Genomic DNA, 21,101 nt, shown 5'->3' on the forward strand with positions numbered 1-21,101 from the left:
AACATGTCATTCATTTAATGTTCTCCTGTACCTTGAAAAGACATGAAAAATCTTCTTCCAAACAAAACTAAAATTTACAGTTACACAACTTATTTTTATTCTTCGAAGCGAAGTAAATCAAATATTTATGGAAGAACATAATATTACATATGAAGCACAAACAAAATATGAATCCATTAAGGAATCGGGTTTTAAAAATGTAAAAATAAACTAGTCACTAGCTACAAAATTATTGCAAAGAAAACTCAACCCCTGAATACCTTTAAGATGTCATTACTGTTGGCAACCAAAAACTAAAGAATAAAAATTAAACAGTGTCTATACATAATAAAATTATTAATATATGTGGGAATTAAAAAAATTATTTTTGCAATAAACAGATAACTTTTAAGATAATATTTTCATTGTGGGTCATAATGTTTATCTCAACACCCAATAGACAATTTTTTTACGATCGATGTAAGTTCATGGATATTCATTCATTTACCTACATAAAAATTAAATGTAATCCTCCATAAACATTTCTGATTTTACAATATTCCTTTTCTACTAGCAGTTATGGCAGACTTTGGAGGTAGGTGTTCTCTGCATGGCTGCAGGTGCCCCACAGAGCTTAAGACAATCATACTTCTTCTATAAGAAGATCATCTTCAAAATATTGTTGATGATTATTATAAGCTACTGATTAGTATTAAAGCTGAAATAGAAACATAAAAGCTATAAAGTTGTAAGTAATCTATATATTACAAAGATGGTTATTAGAATACATATATTTTGATCATGGCTTGTGGCAAGCCGTCAGCAAATACCTCATTGTACTCTTCAGTATTGGCATGGCAGAAATTGAGAATCTCCTGCTTTATTGTTACAGCGTTCCTGCGCATCGTTGTTGCTGCCCTCTGGACTAAGGACATTGTAACTAAACCACTAAATAAAATTTAGTTTTGGTTAGTATCAATTTCATGCAGTACATGCACACAATCAATAAAATGATTAATCGCTCCACATTTGCAAATTTTCATTATTTTTTATACAGAATATTGATGTATCTTTCCTAGAAACAATGACAATACTAGACGTATACCAACATTTAATAACTGAATCATCCACAATACCTCTAGAGGTGGGGATAAATGCCAAAATCAATTTGTTATTATTTAATGTTCACTGGATAAAGATCACAAACTGAGAAAAATACAATAAAATAATTTCATCAAATAATGTGCCAGAAAGTTATTGCTTATGTACGTACCATATTGATATTTGATATAATCATGACTGATCTATCATGACTCCATGGAATAAACTGTTTATGACAGTGCCCTTTTTTGGTAGTGACCATGATCTCTCAAAGCTAGTATGGCAGCCTTTAGCTGTAATAGGTTTTATTATATGCTCATTTTTTTCTCCGTTAACTTTACATTGTGAGAACCATGCAATATTACCCGATACTGAACTCGTGTGCAAATACACATATTGCATTCACATGCATAAAGGAACTACTTTCTATTGTAAATAAACAGTGGACTCAGAAGCCAGCACTTTTGATTTGTAAACAAATCATGTACACTCACGTAGTAGGTGCTTTACATTGTGGTTGTTGAAATTTGTTTGTGAATGAAGTAAAACATGTTTCATGGACTGCCACATACCAGCTGCTTTGGCACATTCCACATTAACTTTTTAGACACAATGTTTTGGATTTAGGCTAGATATACAACAGACACAAGAAAGAGTCCTTTCAAATAACATACAAGTGACAAGGCATATATACTGTCTTCTTTAACTGGTGATAAGAATGGCAAAAAAATATGCTTAAAGATTTACATCCTGAATTTTCTCAAAATGCAGTTCTGTAAATCCGAATTACATGAGCCATGTCATAGGTTCTCAATCTTGATTACACATTTCGAAACTATACTGTAATTTCGAATATAAGTGCAATTACATCCTCCTTACTGCACTCAAAATGAAATAAGCATTAAATTCCAAAGCATCTTTTTGATAATTGCAATTGAAAGACATATTTTTCCCACATTATGATTTCTGACATTAAATGACAGAAACAGAAACACATTTGCAGATGTCAACATGCTTCTTCCTCACGTCTTCAATCATGTGCAATTGTCACATATAAATAAAGTCCATACTCACAAAATTTTGTAGAATTGAAAAAAATACCAAATTCTATTAATTCCAGATCAAATGGAAAAGTTGTTGCAATGCACATTCATTCACAATATGACTCTAAATTTCAATTTTAACTAGACACACCATTTTCTTTCTAAAGTTATGTCGAGTGTGTGACTATGTTCAAATTTATCTGGGCAGAGTTATGTGCGCAGTAATAATGTTGTTATTGTGTAATGAAGAATCTGCGCTTGTGTATTTAGTTTGGAATACAGCACACATTCAATTACTTTGCTTCTTGTTGTGTCTTTTGTTAATATAATTAAGCATTAGGTAGAATTAAAAAAATGAGCATATAATAAAAAGGTTACTGCATTTGTATGGGAAAATATGAACTCGTTTTGTCAGATGGATATGCTACACTCCCAAGGTCATGCAGTATTTCCATTCATTTTTTAATGTATCTCTTGCTGCTATGAAAGTATACATTTTCATCTTCATGGGATGAAAATAAATGAATGCAAGAGTCCCTAAGAGGGACTGAAACTCCACTGTCCAAAATGACTTTCCAGAAACTCAAGATATCTTTTAACTGCTAAATGTTGACTCTATCTCTGATATTCTTGCGTGACAAGATTTCAAAGTTATCCAATGAGGCAGCCATACTTGATGTAAGATTGGTACCATTTGCTCTCAGGACAAACTAGAGATTCTAGTCTTATAGTGGAAACTCCATGTGAACATGAGTTTCAATTTAGGAGGAGTAGCAAGACGATGATTCTCAAGACAGCTTCAGTGGTGGTTATACTGGATGTTCGTCTGCCACCATTTTCACTCGATACTTGCTATGACATCACACAAAACCAATATCAATATGACTTTCCATTTATGACAAGTAGTAATAAAACGATTCTCAAGATGGCTCCCATAGTGGCCATTCTGGATGTCAGACTGGCACCATTTTTATTTAGTACCTCCTATGACATCATAAGAAGTCTTCCGGCAGATGTCAATGTTGATACAACTTTCTGCATTGGAGAAGCAGCGATAAGATTTTCAAGATGGCCACTGTGGCAGCTATATTGGAACTGGTTTGGCACAAATTTTATTTAAGACCAACATGATATCATAAGAAGTCTTCTGGCCAAAACCCAATGTTGACAAGTTATTGAAAGAATTGAAACAGAAACTTCATGCTGACAAGATTTTCCATTCAGAAGGGGCAGCAATAAGAAGATTTTAAAGATTGCTGCTGCAGTGGCCATATTAGATTAAGTTTGACAAGCTTTCATTAGGACCAATTAGACATCAAAGAAGCCTTTCAGCAAAAAACCCATGAAGATACAGCTATCTATTCAGGTGGAGAAGTGATAACAAAATTTACAAGATGGCCACTGTAGTAGTCATAATGGATGTCCATGCAGGACATACTAAATACCAGAAGAAGTTTTCTGGTGAAAACCTCATGCCAATATAACTTTCCATTCAGGAGGAATTGAGATAACAATATTTTAAAGATGACTGCAAGGATAGCTATAATGGACATAAGAACAGCACCATTTTAATTTAGAACCAAGTGGACAACATCAAAAAAGTTTAATAGTGAAAACCCTCATGTTCGTATGACCAACCTTTCAACAGAAGCAGCTTTAACATTGTACTTAGGACCAACCAGACATAATAAAATGTCTTTGGGGGAAAACCCCCATTGTGATATGAATTTCTGCACAGGAAGTGAAGCAATGGCAAAATTTGCAAGACGGCTGCATGGTTGCCATTCCATTCATTTAGTCCCAAGTTTGTTTTAGTGAAACCCCTTGTTGATATGACCATCCATTTATGAGGAGTAGTGATAACAAGATTTTCAAGATGAACGCTGTGGCGGTGTTACCACATGTCCAAGCAGTACCATTTGTACATAAGAACAAGCAGACATCATAAGAAATCTCTCGGTTAAAACCAAATGACTTCTATTCAAGAATATGAAGGTAAAAGTTTCATGGCAATCCTCCAAGTTGTTCAGGCTGAGCAGCAATAAGAAACTATTGTTAATGGAAAGACAGATCTTGGATGACTGAAAACAAGCTATCCCATTAGCTCTTTCTGGTCTATGACCAGTAGAGTTAATAAGGCTACAATGGAACTAAATCAGCACCCCCACCTGACCCCACCCCTGCATTCAATCTGAAAATGAATACTTTAATGGCAAATTAAAATTATGCATTTAAGAAAATGTATGCCTTTTATTCTGATGTAATTATGTCTGTGAACTATGCCAGTAAAATTTCACAATATATATAGTGAGTGATCTCCCCTTGATCTTATGATCTACTGCTTCTTGGGTTGACTGAAAATAATTACTAGGAGAAATTCTTATATCCAATTAATGAATACACCACTCACTTGTTTTAGCATATCTGGACCATGTGTGAACCCATTTATTTTATATAAAAGGCCAAAAACTGCCTCCTATTTGCTTGACATGAACAGAAAAACCATGAAAGCTTATTATATTAATGATAAAACTGCAGTTACTGTGCAGAAATAAGGAATCAACATGTTTACATTTCCAAATCTTAATTTTAAAAAATCAACTGTATATTTTCTTTTAAAAAATATTTTCTCAATAAATAACACAACTGCTTACAAGGGATGCACATGGTCAGATACTGAGAGGAAACTCAAAATATTTGCTAAGTTTGTAATTATTGCATGTTAATTTAATTTATAATATAGTCTCTCATCAATTCATTGTTATCATTCATTTCTTAAGATCTTATATTTATTAATATTAAAATCTATTATATGAATATATATGTAGAACAAACAATAATATAATTCTCATGTATAAACCAAAATTGCTAGCACCCCCCCCCCCCATATATTGTGTGAACCAAAATTTGAGTATCCCTCACATTTATGTGCTAGTTGTCTGAGGGGTAGGTGTACATTCAAGTAAATGTTACAATCATTTCTGTAGCCAATGACATTTCATTTTCTAAAAAATGACCTGTAAAACCATGTAGTCAATACAGATGCTTCCAGAAATATGATGCAACATTGAAGGGTTTTCTTGACAATATGCCTTATACCAGATTTGGTTTTTGGAATTGTGTCATTTAAAAAACGTACTGAACAGAAGAAAAGGTGGCAATGCCAGGCAAGGAAATTCCAAAGTGAACTTGAACAACGCTTCCTTAAACCTAATCTGATTTCAAGTTCATCAAAAGTTTTTGACTGGAAACAGAATTAATAATGTGTGGGTAGATTTCTAAGTCAGACAAGGGTTGCAATTCAGTCAAATTTTGATGAAAATAGGTGAAAACTGATCTTGACCTATTGTTAATAAAGTCTTCACTCACTGTAAAGACCCTCAGTATAACACTGTCCTTCTTACAATGTCAGTATGATAATGGATTTCATGAAATTTAGTACCCATTTTTTTCATACATTGATTTATTTCACTGTATATTAAGTCCTGGCAAATGAGTTGTAACTATAATAGGACTTTGCATAATAGTACTTTGCATAATAGGACTTTGCATCGTTAAATTTGTGTTTTTATGTACTATCATGACACTTTCTTGTTGGAACATTCCTCAATATCAGTCACTTTCACTTTTAATGCACTTGATTTTTATGACTCCTATCAACAGTGTTATAATAAGGGGGCTTTGTTTTAAGCCCAATATCAGATTTGGTTTCCACCCTCTTCAAAAGTTACTGAACAGTGCTGCCATCATATTAATGCTTAACATTTCTCTCCAATTTATTGTATAAATATTGATTATCATTAAGACAAGAGATATGGATGTATATGGTAGTTATAGTTTAAAGGATTTTAAGTGGTCAGATATGGTAATGTCAGAAATAAATACTACCTAGTTCACATCTGATACTGATAAAGATTCTGACCCACAGGAGTTGGAGTCTGCATTTGTCATCACTGTTGTTTTGATAAACTATTGCCAAGGTGTAAAACTACCAAATTGTTCTCTGTATAGTGCAGCTGTCTTGACCCCTAGCTTGGGTGAACATTACAAATTGGCTGGGTGTATACTTTGTGTTGGATGTTATTGTTTGCAACTTTTGTACCCTGTAACAAACAGGAACAAAGTTTTGTGATAGAATGATCCATATATTTCATAACAACTGGGGCATATTGAGTGAAAATTAAACTCTACATAGATCAGGAGTCTCAAACATGTGGCCCAAAGATCGCAAACAGTCTACAGAGTTATTTCCTGGAGCCCTCAATGACACCCAGAATTTGTAAAATAATTAATAATGCCAATTTTTTTCTTCACAACCAGCCAGTTTTGATCAGAATGTGATTGTTACATCATCTACTTCTTGCTTCCAAAATTTCAACTGGCTACAGGTACCTTTTAAATGAGCCACTTTTGCTGTATAAAAGGCTTCAGTGATTTGGCCACTTTCACTGTACAAAAGGCATCCTTGCTTTGGCCACTTTCACTGTATGAAAGGTTTCAGTGATTTGGCCACTTTCACTGTATGAAAGGTTTCAGTGCTTTGGCCCTCAGCCAATTGTACTAGTTCTCATGTGGCCCTTGTGTTTGAGACACCTGACCTAGATCTTCATAACACTGTGCCAAACATGTGTGACAGACGAACATGGTAACAATATATGAAGCATAAAACTGAGACAATCTTTACCACTATGATTCAGACAAACATAATGATTCAAGTCAAATGCTCTTTTGATACTGTAACTTACTTTGCTTTCGGTGCTCCCCCACCAGTTGCTTTATCCATTTGTTTGAACATATTCCCAGAAGCACCACCACGCCCAGCTGTAATTCAGTAGCATTACTTATTTACAAAATCACAAGAGAAACATGACAGCAACAGATATTTTCTATCTAAATTTTGGAGAAATACGCAACAAAATTTTTAAAAAAATAAGTGAGGAAAACGTAGCCTAATGAATATGGAATTTAAGAAAAAGGACTGGAATTTTATTCCTACACACAATGTTGTTTTAGAGATATAATACAGTAATGGAAATCTGCTATTATCAACAATATTGCCCCTTTAAATATGACCGCTGACCTTTTGTATAATTCATCAGAACCCATCCTGTAAAGATTCCATGGATACAAAGAGGAAGTACTAGTATAGACGGTAAACTTGTATTAGAGAGATGTAAAACAGTGGGTAATATTTCCAGCTACAAAGTCTCATCCCTGCAACATTTAAGTTGCAGAAATCTGTATTTGACACTGAATTATGCATATCTATATCCCATAATATTATCTCTTGCAATCCCTGACATATGCATGTGGAACACAATTCTGTTTCTAACTGGTACCATTTGCTTTACATGGGTGTTATTCCCAGTCTCTTCTCATAAATTCTTAACATTACTAATTTATGCTTTATTCTAAACAAAGTTTATACAATTTTGTCACTAGATTTTACAATGCTGTGATGTACCAGTGCAATTTAAAGATCATATACATACTGTCAAAGTTTATACAATTTTGTCACTAGATTTTACAATGCTGTGATGTACCAGTGCAATTTAAAGATTATATACATACTGTCAAAGTTAAAGGAGCTTAGGGACTAATGTTGTGTCAGCTATACCATACCTGTCAACTTTTCAAAAGCCAAGTAGGGAGACTGAATACAAAAAATAGGGAGATTGGGACCTAAAATCATGAGGTTTTCCATGGCATTTTTAAAAGCATTGTTTTCACTTTATATTGACCAATCTTCAGGGTCCAATATGCGTGAAGTTCTCAAATGATGCACCGTTTCTCCCTGTGATACAACTTTATTCCCCAAGATGTTTCTCCTTTTCATACTTTGGTCAGCTGAGGACAAAATGCACAAACAAGCAAGAAAGCAAGTGTGACTAATTAACAGTTAATCCTTATCAATGCAATTATTTTGTAAAAAGGACTGCCCATCCCATATACTTCACAGAAACCAAGTTCTACAGTGTGTGTATGTAAGAACAAGCAATTGATTAGCAAATAAAGGATGCCCTATTTTGTTGCAATTAACAGTGCCTAAAATGTGTGAATTTAATTTAACAGTACAAATCTGCAATCTCAAGCTATCTAATCTGCAGTCTCAAGCTAATGTACATGTGACAACTATTTCTCCCACATTTTATGTCACACATTATTTCCTTATGCATAAGGCATTTAACATTGTTTACTAAATAATGTATTCTAAATTAGTTTGGTGGGGGGACACATATGCTGCATGGTATGTTCTTTTCCATTCTTTCTTTTCATGTAATGATGGTAATTAACATTTGTATATAACAAACAATAATCCCAGGTGCTTACTCATGTGTCTTAGGTGGTAATGGGGATGCTATTTTGCTTGTAGAGAAAATTACACAGCATTCACAGTGATCATTCTTGGTATTGAAACTAACTGCTTCAAATTTTATTGTGGTTTGTTTTGGGTTTTTTTTTGTTGTGGTCCATTTTTTATTCTACTATTGTTGCAGTGGTAAAAATTCATAAATTTATGTAAATAATTTACTGAAAGAAATTCTTTGTAGTGTGATAATTATTTCGTCACAACATTATTAACAGATGATAAAACAGAACATGGCTTCTGTGAATTGCATATGATACATCTATGTAGGATGATTTTATGAGTAATGAAAATCGAGAGACATAATGTAATAATTGGGAGTTCCCTGCAAAAATCGGGTGATGACACTGGGAGGTAGGCAACAACTAAAACGATCTGGAATTTTTTCTTCCCCTCCCCACCATGTGAGTTGACAAGTATGGTTAAACAGATGAAGGAATGAGTAGAAAATTCCATCTCATTAATACCTGTCATGACATCAATAATGAAAATATAGTTAGTTGCCATAGCTAAGAAAACAGTTTCTTTTCCATCTTTTGCAGTTTGCATTTGATCTGTATGTCCTCATTTCTAAGTTTTCCAAGCAATCCTACTCTAGCATAAAAAGTCAAATATATAACCGCTGGTGGAAAAAGATGTACAGTTATGCAAACTGCTATCTTTGTCATATGATAATTACAAGTAAATAACTAGCAAGTGATAGTGTCCGTCAATGGACACTGACAAATTACCAATAAATAACTAGAAAGCTATAGTGTCTGTCAATGAATACTGATAAATTACCAATAAATAACTAGCAAGTGATAATATCTGTAAATGGATATTGATAAATTACCAGACATAACTAGCAAGTGATAGTGTCTGTCAATGGACACTGACAAATTACCAGTAAATAACTAGCAAGTGATAGTATCTGTCAATGGATACTGATAAATTACCAGTAAATAACTAGCAAGTGACAGTATCTGTAAATGGATACTGATAAATTACCAGTAAATAACTAGCAAGTGACAATGTCTGTCAATGGACACTGACAAATTACCAATAAATAACTACAAAGCAATAGTGTCTGTCAATGGATACTGATAAATTACCTATAAATAACTAGCAAGTGATAGTGTCTGTCAATAGATACTGATAAATAACCAGTAAATAACTAGCAAGTGATAGTGTCTGTCAATGGATACTGATAAATTACCAGTCAATAAATAGCAAGTGATCATGTTTGTTAATGGATACTAATAAATTACCAATATATAACTAGTAAGAGATAGTGTCCATCAATGGATACTGTTAATTACCAATTAATAAGTAGAAGTTACAGCTTTTGTCAATGGCTACTGATACATTACCAGTAAATTAATAACACATGTTAGCTTTTGTCAATGGATACTGATAAATTACCAGTAAAATAATAACAAGTAATAGCATTTGTCAATGGATACTGATAAATTCTAATAAAAAATGAACATATGATTATGGTCAAACGTGAAGAACAAGTATTGAAGATGTTCCATCAAACTAACGTAATGAAGATAAATCTATGAAAATATATGATTGCACTATAAATATTGCAGACCCTGAAATCTAAAACATGATCACAGGCAGAAGAACAAAATTGTGCACAGAACATTTGGAAAATGAAGATGCATGGTTAGTATCATGCAATACACTGAAGTGTTAAGACAGTATTTCATGGATGGGAAAGCACAGACTGATGAAAGGAGCCATAGATACATATTATGTATTACAAGGATGAAAACATGAATAGGCATGGATCAAAAGTCTCTGCAGTAAACTGAGTGATTGTTCTGAAGCAGAAAATTGAGACAAGCCAGAATCCAGCAGCATACATAAAATGGCTTTCTTACTGTACCAGAAAAAATCTTGCTACTTGGAGTTTTTATATAAATTTTGAAGATAACCTGGGCACTTCTGATTGTACTGGTAATTAGATTAATCTACATATGTTCTGGATTTTTCAGATGCTATCTGCTTGATAAATGTCCATAATTAAACAAACATGTATGATACCTAAAATATCTGAAAGATATGCAAATTGCTACCATCATGTGAAACTAGATTAAATATACATACATAGTGTTGTTTGGTGTTTGACATTTAATTTTTGTTATATGCATCCAATATTTTTTGGTATTTGTTATTTTACAGCACAGAAAAAGTGTGAAGGTTATTGTATGCCATTGGGTAAGCAGAATAAAGTGCCTTGCCCAAGGGCACACTCTTCTTCAAGTCCAATGCCTTAGCCATTGAGCTACCATGACGCATTTTAATTGGTAGCAGGCCATTTATACAATATGAAGAAAAAAACCAACACACATAATATAACTGAATAATGGTCATTATAATAAATAAATAAAAGACAATAATAATTTGGAACATAACATTAAATATCTGTTAAGCGTGCTTTCCCCAAATCTGTACGTTTTTATATGAAAATGAAATAATCTTTGTAATAAACGATATACTATCCCAAATCTTCCAATTCATTCTCCACAGCTGGCATCTGCAGCTGCATCCAAGGCATGGGATGGAATGGAAGATTTAAATCCCTCATATCATGTAAATGTAGCGGGATAAAGCCAGGTCACAGACTGCATGTGGCTTCCAGGTCTACTCTAGATTTAGTGTTCTTAAGATTTATTTGACACAGACTGAGGTGACAAGTTCTAATAAATCTCTTACAGATTTCCTTGATAATATTCAAAATATAAACACGAATCAGCCAATTGATACAATATAAACTCAAAAACTTCAATTCTGGCATGCCACAACTGAAAATTACTACGCTGATGACTCAATTCATAATACTAATTTTATTTTCTCAACCTCTGAATTGTGAGTAATGGCCTCCATTGTTTCTACTGTTGATAGTAACTTTCAAGCATGCAGTATTAGTAACAATAATATAAAAGGTTTATGAGGAAAGATGCCATGCAACCGATGGAGAACATGGTTTGTTTATGATTAGATTACAAAATATAAGACAGCATTTGTTAGATGTTAGATTGCATGGAGGCAGATTAAATTTCTAAAGTTAGGAAATATTGTCACTGATTGGCAAAACTATAACCTTTTAAGACTACCTTTAATTATGAAAACAAAATTACCTTTCTAATAAAAAAAAAATGTCTATTCCATTTTATTTTCAATTACAGAGCACATATTTTTATGACATCATTATGAACTGAGAAATTTATTTTACTACCTAAATTTCTGTAAAGGCCAAGTTTTGAACTGGCTTCTTTGTCTCAAAAGCATAGATAGCGATGTTTCATGTGACCTTGTGTCAGCCAGGAATAATATAGTCATATCAGCCAGTATCAAACAAGTTGCAAAAAAAATATATATATACAGTATATATATTCTCATGGTACTCAAGGTACATGGAGCTACAGGTTAATTAGCTCCGTATCAGCAAATGACATATTTGGTGATTAATCAACATGGCAGGACCATCTGTTAACTTGCATGGTGGAGTCTCAGACTTTGTCACATCAACCAAATTCAGGATTCATCAGACAAACTTTATTTTATGATATCCATGATGCGACTGAGCTTAGGTCATATATGTTAACTTGCATAGTGGAGTCTCAGACTTTGACACATCGACCAAATTCAGGATTCATCAAACTTTACTTTATGATATCCATGTTGCAACTGAGCTTAAATCATATCTATTAACTTACATAGTGGAGTCTCAGATTTTAACACACTGACTGAATTCAAGGATTCATTCGACAAGTCTATCTTTATTTAAAAATATATCACTGTAAAGACAGACAAATGTTTCTTTGACAGCAACTTTTCGAGTTTGCAATGTCTCAAAAGAAAAATCGTACAAGAAAGAAGTAAAAAATTTTTTACTAAACATTGAGAATATATAGTTTTAAACAAAAGAAAACTTCTGAAATTAAATACGAAATCAGTACCATGATTCCATTAGGCAAAACAGGTGTCCATTTTATACTAAACTATTCAACAAATAAAAGCAAACAATTTTCAAACATTAAGGTTATTTCAATAGGCACATTTATCATGCAATACCAGTAATTATATTATACATCATTAACAGCAACTCATATTATCTCTTAAAAGGATTAATGAAATTTTCCTATCAGGATTGAAGTATCTTACGTTGTATTGTGATAACAATGGTCATTTAACAATTCAACAGAAAGGTTGTAGTAGTGCCATACGGAATACATCTGGAAGGTACAGAAATCGAGGTTTTTCATCCTACCTCCCCAAGATTCAATCTTCTCTGATTTGTGGGTCACTGCTTCTCGACTGTTCCATGATTCAGTTTTCACGGTTATTGTTCCACTTGTTGTTGGGCTACTGAAACTTGCCAGTTTTTGCACTAATTCTCGCGCTGTTTCTTCTAGACAGGAGAAAAATAAATCTCAAACTACGACAAATGGAACTACTTTGGACAATTGTTTCATACAATATGAACAGGGTGGGTGTCTTATATAATATTAACATGGTGTGGTGGGGTGTCATTAAATCAAACTTTCCTATATCCAAACTAAAATCACAATTAAAAGAAAGAATATTTCTTTGAAATTTTGATGTACACTCCTGTATAACGAAGTTCATTCAGTATGTACTTGGAGCAGCAGGCTAGAATAAGGCAGTAGTTTTTCAAAGCATCTTAAGGCAATAAATACACCATAACTTTTTTAGAATCATGTAAAATGCATGACTTGTTGAATTTTCTCTGAAAAATTACAGGCACAAAAAAACGTTTTCTTCGGACATTTTTCGCAGAAACGTTTCTCCTTTCTTGATGAGACAACATTAGAGCTGACTAATCTTGCAAAGCCAGACAAAATTATTATTCCGCTCACACATCACAAACATGCAGCGAATATTTTCAGAAAAACAAAAATAAATTCACAAGGCAAACAACTAAAACTTAAAATTAGAAGCAGAAAAGAAAAGTACATTAGCATATTTCATTTCTTGTTGTTGTTGTTATCTGAAAACATTGATCAAAGCAATGAAGATCCACTACTGAAGTGATGATAAAATCACAGTGATATACAATACTATACTTGTTCTAGGGAAACATTTCCAAAACAATACTCAGATACTGTATTCAAACTATTAAGTGCCCCTGCTATTATTAATGCCCTCACCCACTTTCTGGAATACTTTCAGGTCTGATCTGCATAACTTCCTATTCATGGAATATATTTACCAAAAAAAAATGCTGGTGACAATCTTTTTTTATCTAGATTGCTCAGTGTTTTCTCTTTCATTATTTCAAGCAGTATATGTATACACACACACACACACACATACACACACACACACATATATATATATATATATATATATATATATATATATATATATATATATATATATATATATATATATATATATATATATATATATATGTATATATATATATATATATATATATATATATATATATATATATATATATATATATATAGAAAAAGAGAGAGAGAGAGAGAGAAGGAGGTAGCTACAATGTTAGCAGCTGGTGCTGGCCTCCTTGAAGCAACAACTTCCCCAAATAAAGAAAGTGTTGACCCACTGACTAACAGGTCACAGTAATTCGAAGATTAGAGTTGCCCTTCAAGTTGTGGGTGATGTACCACCATTGGACTTCTTCAGTGGTTTAAGTTGTGAATACTAGATCAAAGTGATCCAACTATGTACTTTCAATAAGATGAACAAGAGTTTTTCCCCTTAGTTTTATATTCTATGAAGTGACTTTAAATATGGAAGGTACCAATATGATGACCCATGATCAGCACATGGATTAGAATTAACAGCCTGAGCAACAAATATCTGAGGACAAACTTAAATACTATCAACTCAAACAAATTTAATTACGACTGTTTATTTTACACCATCCACAGTTTACAATGCAAATAAAGATATTTGCAGACTTGTTCCTACTACTTTAACATTATAGGTCATTTTGTTTCATTTTCTCTATTTACAATTAATGCCCCTATGACAAAGAGACATGGTTTGGTGTTTTGCAGCACTACAACACATTATAGGTCATTTTGTTTCATTTTCTCTATTTACAATTAATGCCCCTATGACAAAGGGACATGGTTTGGTGTTTTGCAGCACTACAACACATTATAGGTCATTTTGTTTCATTTTCTCTATTTACAATTAATGCCCCTATGACAAAGGGACATGGTTTGGTGTTTTGCAGCACTACAACACAAGGGACATGGTTTGGTGTTTTGCAGCACTACGACACAAGTGGTTTATTTAGTGCATATGCAATTGGAGTAAAGCGAGTTGCCAAAAGGGCACACTTATAATGGAAGCCAACCCGAGTTGATCTAATAATTGGATTTGAACCTGCATCAGTTTAGTTATGAATCTAATACACTAACCATCCAATGAGAATGAATACTGTTTGAAAACTGAAATTTTCATTTCTTTCTTATAAACCATCTTTAAGAAGAGCTCACAATGATATTGATCATTAAGTATAGTAAGACTGTCAACTCATCTTGAAGTGTGGGGGAAGAAGCAGGCATAATAATGACATTTCTCTTCAAGCATGTACCCAAACAAGAGTCCCTTGAAGGGAATGATGTTCTACTGACTTACAAGAATTTCCTGGTATTCAAGATAAGAAGATTTATTCATTTCAACTGCAGTGTTGAAATCACTACTCTATTGGATGTCTGACTGGCACCATTTGCATTCAGGACCAAAATGACACTGAAAGAATTTTTTGGTATTCAAGATAAGATGATTTATTCATTTCAACTGCAGTGTTGGGGCCCTGAGTGGCAGAGTGGTCTAAAGCGCTCACCATTCCAGATCACTGCCATCTCACCTCTGTCTGCAAGGGTTCGAGTCCAAGGCTCGGGTAGTGTGGGTGTGTGGGAAAGCCTGCCAGTAGCTTCTCGTGGGTCAGTGGTTATTCCCTGGGTTTCCCAGGGTTCTTCCTCCGCCAGTTATACTGGCCGCCATGTATAGCCTATCTTGTGCTGAAAAATGGCATTAAAGCCTAGAACAACAATAACAAAAATCAACTGCAGTGTTGAAATCACCACTCTATTGGATGTCTGACTGGCACCATTTTCATTTAGGACCAACATGACACTGAAAGAAGTCTTCTGGTTGAAACCCCATGCTGCTGTGCCTGTCTGTTCTGAGATTTTCAAGATGGCTGCCATGGTGGCCATATTGGATATCAGACTGGCAACATTTCCATTTAGCAGAAAATAGAAGTCATTAAAAGTATTTTGGTGAAAGCAATCTAGAAGTTGTGATAACAAGATTTTCAAGACGCCATATTAAAAGTCTAATGGGCACAATTTTCATTCACCTCCAACACAAGTCTTTCTGTGAAACCCCACACTGATATAACCATTCTATCAGTAGAAATAGTAATAACAGTATTTTTAAGATGGCAGTGTAGCAGGTATACTGGATTTCTCAGCAGCACCATTTTAATTTACGACCAGCTAGGCTTCATAAGAAGTTGCTTAGAAAGAACTCCACAATGATATGACCATCCATTCAACTGGCAGTGATAACAAGATCAGTAAAGCTAATAATGAATTTCCAAATACCCTAGGCACCAAATAAAAAAAAGGCAATGTCTTGGAACATATACAATTGATACGTAAGTATCCCATTCTAGGTAGTCTTACATGCATATCCTCAAAAACTGTATATTATATTTGCAAGTGCAATCAGTAAAGTCCTAAAAAAATATAATGAAACAAACAGTTACTTACAAAGACAAAGAAAAAAGATCTGAACATTTTTAACTTTTTAAATTATATTTATGTTCCATATTTAAATTTTTTCTCCACATATTTATTTTGTCTATTCCCACCCACACCACCCACTTTATTTCATTTAGAATGTATCTTTTGACTTGGACAGGGCTAATAAAAGACAATGAGGGTTTCTGGCAAACATAAAAATGAAAGAAGTGAAATACAAACATGAAATGAGACCCAAAATGCAAAACATACAAATGACAGCTAGTTCATCACTACTGCTGTGCAATGCAGCAGAGATGCATAGAGTAAATGTCGATGTAAAATCATGCTTTGTTGATTTCAGGTGAAGTTTTTGAATGAAATGAATGTTTCAAGAGGTGATAATTATGATGATAATGACAATGATGATAATGAAAATGGTAAAGAAAAATTTTTTTAACCAAAAAAGATTAATTTAAATTTCCAATAAATTTTGAGTTAGAGCTTTTTGAAAGGCTTCCTCTTTGAGTGAGATAACACAAAAAAGCTGTCAGTTTCCTACCGGCAGGTTTGCCGTACGCTGTTCCACCAACACCACCAACTGTCTCTGTTTTACGAACTGTTGTTGTTGTCGTTTTAACCCCATCTACAATTTAAAAGAAACTATCATACTAAAAGAAATTAAAAATATATGGATCAATAGTCATTTAACTTTATATGGGTCACGAGGACATGGATGCCCATGCCAATATGGCATAATTGACCTTGGTTTAAGAAGGAATATGAAATTTCTAAGTTAAACATGGTCTTACTGAGCAGAAATGAAGTAGTGCCAGACATATGGACCACACAGACAGATGGGACCACACAGACAGATAGACTACACAGACAGATGGGACCACACAGATGGACTACATAGACAGATGGACCACACAGACAGATGGGACCACACAGACAAATGTGTTGCACTCTACACCATCACCACCAAATAAGCACCTCTGCTATCTGGCAATTTAATATACAATTTTGGATATTACCAGTTCAGCAGAAATACATGTATGTTAAGAGTCTAAGAACATAATGTGTAGTTCCAAACGCTCTGCCCCATGACTTTGTTGTGATAGCTTGCTAAGTAAAACTAAATTAAAACTAAGGTACAAAATCTTTGCATGTTGTTAAGCTCTTTAATTTCACAGGTAAATAAACCTTGCATTAGTCCCCTATCCCATAATGTCTAATGGAAGTGATTGGTTTTGAAAAACACTGAACTTACAGCCATGTTTATCACTTGAAGACCCATCCAAAAAATGTGACATACCAGGATGTTTTCTGCCAAGCTTAGTAAAATCCTATTCAATGGTTATGGAGCAGTCATTTCAAGGTTAATCTATTTTCTTTTTTAATGGCTGCCATATTTGTTAGCAGATCAAATTTAAAAGGTCCTCACGTCATGATGCTGCCCTTTGAGTTTTGTCAAATTTTATTCATTGGTGTTGGAGACAAAGTTATTTAAAGGTTTTCTATTTTTTATAATGACAGTAGTGGATTGGTATCATTGATCTAAAATTTTAAAAAGTCTTCATGCCAAGACACTTTCAGTCAAATTTAGTAAAATTCTATTCAACAGTTTTGAAAAAGAAGTTAGGTGAGGTTTTTCTATTTTAGTAATAGTAGCCATATCTGAAGTTACATCAGCACAATGTCTATACATTTGAAATGTCCATATGCCAGGTTGCTTTCTCTCAAGTGTGGACAAATCTATTTCATGTATGAGAAAGAAGAAACCTAAATGCTTTTCTATGTCTAAAAACAGTGACCACATTTGATGGAGTATTTTACAAACATGAAAAGTCTTCATTTTTTTAAAAGAAAACCTTGTTAGCCTGATACTAGAAAAATCACTTAGGGTAGACAAAATGTGTGTGTGTGTGTGTGTACAGTGTGACCCCGCTATAACACGGTAGTTGGTAGCCATAAAACCCGACCGCGTTATATACCGAACCATGTTATATGCAACCAACTCAGCTGAAGAAAATGTACCCCCCCCCAGCAAAAGAAAAATGGGGGGGGGGTAATAAATGCAGGCGGTAAAATACGTGCTTCGTCGACACAGTTACCATCTTGAATTGATGCATATTAAATGAGAAATACACCTGTAGTGAAAACAGAGAAGACATAATATAATAGTTTACTTTATTTAGAGAACCACGAATTGGTACATCTACGTGAATCCTATTTATATATAAATGTCTAATATATAGCATGAATAGAGTATCAACACCGTGTACTCATCTACGAACCTCATCATATACATTGAATCCACAATACAAGTGATTCCATCGAAAATATGCAAACACAGCTTTAAAATATTCATTATATTTGTAACAGGTCATATTGGTCTGAATTCAGTGGAAAAACATAGCACAATCACGTAACGAATGATGAAGCACATTTACTTTAAAGTACGTTCCACGTCGGTAAAAGTTAGTTTCCGTTTTAAGCCGCCGTTGGCATAAACTTTTTCCCTACAAAAAGGAAACTTTCACAGCACAGTTAACGTGTTTCAGTCACGTTGGAAAATGCAAAAATCCATCAGATTCCATCACTTTTATTTAAGTTTGGTACTGACTTCCTTTGAAGAAAAGTTCTTTGCTGTAATTCAAAGATTGTAGTCGGCTTTCTTTGATGAAGGGTGCATGCACTGTTGAAGTCACCGCTAAAGGACAGCTTTGGTGAACCAAACGAATGCCCATTTCTTATTGTGGCGGCAACATCAAATAATTGTATTGCACGATTGAGACTGGTATTTTTTCCATTTGCTGAGTATGTTTTCATAACAGTCGGTGCTTCAAAGGTAATCTGTTTCCTTTTGAAATTTCAGCAAACTATTTTATCTGGGTACATTTTTAAAAAGGAATTGGCCATCGTTTAGACTATGCTAGTTACTGTCCCTCCATGCCTACTCAATAAACCAATAAGTAATTTTTTTTAATTTTTTTAAATTTATTTTTTTAACATTTGTGCTAGCAGCGTGATGCTGCCTTCCACGCTTGCGTCTGAAAATTAACAAAGAGTCAACGGACGATAGAGACGCAGGTGTTCTGATGACAGGGAGTATTAGAAAATGTGAGCGTTCTGAAGGATTTATTTCTGCATGAAACGAAGAGGAATTTTACTTACCATCCACATACAAATGTCAGTCTTTGTAAATAATTACTAGCGAGCGGCCAAAAATCCGATGAAAGATAGATTACGAGACAATGCCTCGTCCGGTTGATCTCCGTTACCAGAAATGTCAACAACAAAAAAGCGGATACTTCACAGCATAAAGAACTCATGCTAGATGTTATGATAAGCGGATTATGATATAACAATGCACTGTTTAGATGGTTTGTCAGTATGGACAAAGAATTCGTTTACGTAACAATAGATAAATTTCAGTGCATTTTATATCCAGTTTGCGGCTTCCTTTCATGGGGCCTCTGCATTTCTGCGCTCCAAACCAATGGTTGTATATAAAAGTTTACACAAACAACAATGTCGCCAACAAATAAAAAAGCCACATGGTATGTTTTGCAACCAATAAGGAAAAACAATCCAAGTTTGCGACATTGGTGAAGACCTACACGATGACAGAATAAACTTTTTATGCGTTTTTTCTTCTTCTTACTTTTAAGAAGAAAAAAAAACTTTTTCTTGTACGAGAAAAATACTTTTTCGTGTGCAAGAAAAATACATATAAAATTTCAGGAGCCAAGCCACGATCGTCTTGTATTATTCATACGTGATCTCTTCCCCAAAATAATAACTTTTTACGTTTTTTCGTACTTTTTAAGAATTTGTTTGTGCACAAGAAAAATAAATGTATATGAAATTTTGGGAGCCATGCCACGACCGCATTATATCTGAATTCGCGTTATAATGGAGCGCGCTATAGCGGGATCACACTGTATGTATGTATGTATGATATTCAAATGTATGTATGTATGTATGTATGTATGTATGTATGTATGTACGTATCATATTCAAATGAATGTATGTATGTATGTATGTATGTGTACAGGCCACTACTTGTTGACATTTACAAATTTCTGAACTTTTGCAACTCTGACATTTGGAACAAAACACTGTTGCACTAAAGGTGGAATCTGATTTGCATGTTGGTCTGCTTATGCAGATTACCTTTTTAGATTTTCATGCCATTATAACAATTCAAATTTGTCTAGGCTATTTTTTAACAAGTATATTTTGGGACTTTACACTCTTCTGACCTGCAGTGGGGTATACATGTTATACACATACAAATCTAGTTTTGAACAATTAGTCATTAATTAATAATCTTTTAGATAAAAAAATCTTTTGGAAGCAGTTTGAAATCTTTTTTCAGTGACTGTGTATTCTTTGTACAGTTTTAAGTACAGATACACAATATATATTCAATTGTCTTGATTTTGATCATAGTTCTTGGCAATACACTCTGGTTGCAGATAACGTCAAAGGGAAATATATTTATAAAATTCCTTTTATAATGTTTACTTTAAATATTTCAAATAAAACTATTTTTTTAGTAATTATTTCATAGAGAAAACAAAATTTCTGTTTTAAGAAAAACATATAGCCAAACTTACACTGCTAGTTAAAACATCTTCATGTAAGATATGATAATCCTGCAACTTTAACTTCTTTTTTTCTTTCTTTCTTGAAAAAAGAACAATGTTTCTCATTAAGAAAATCAGTTAACAAGACATTTTTCACCAAGAGTCAATTCATAGTTTTACTCCCTTTTATCCTACTGGAAGCAAAGTTCACCTCTTAAACTGAGATCTGACCAAATTGTTTTAACAAAATGCTATAATTAAA

General features: G+C 33.6%; 1 protein-coding gene across 1 annotated transcript in view; it reads right to left on the minus strand.

Annotated features, from left to right (window-relative positions):
- LOC149777142 (uncharacterized) overlaps nucleotides 1-21,101 on the minus strand; it is a 263,171-nt gene that overhangs the window by 28,162 nt on the left and 213,908 nt on the right. Inside the window, exons 19-21 of the mRNA XM_089941376.1 lie at nucleotides 16,804-16,887; nucleotides 12,665-12,895; nucleotides 6,869-6,944 (exon numbers count right to left, since the gene is read on the minus strand). Of these exons, the coding sequence (XP_089797502.1) occupies nucleotides 6,869-6,944; nucleotides 12,665-12,895; nucleotides 16,804-16,887 (391 nt within the window). The remainder of the gene's footprint in view (nucleotides 1-6,868; nucleotides 6,945-12,664; nucleotides 12,896-16,803; nucleotides 16,888-21,101) is intronic.

Source organism: Sinohyriopsis cumingii, chromosome 18, assembly GCF_028554795.1.
Source record: "Sinohyriopsis cumingii isolate HCF-2022 chromosome 18, ASM2855479v2, whole genome shotgun sequence".
NCBI lineage: Eukaryota > Metazoa > Mollusca > Bivalvia > Unionida > Unionidae > Sinohyriopsis > Sinohyriopsis cumingii.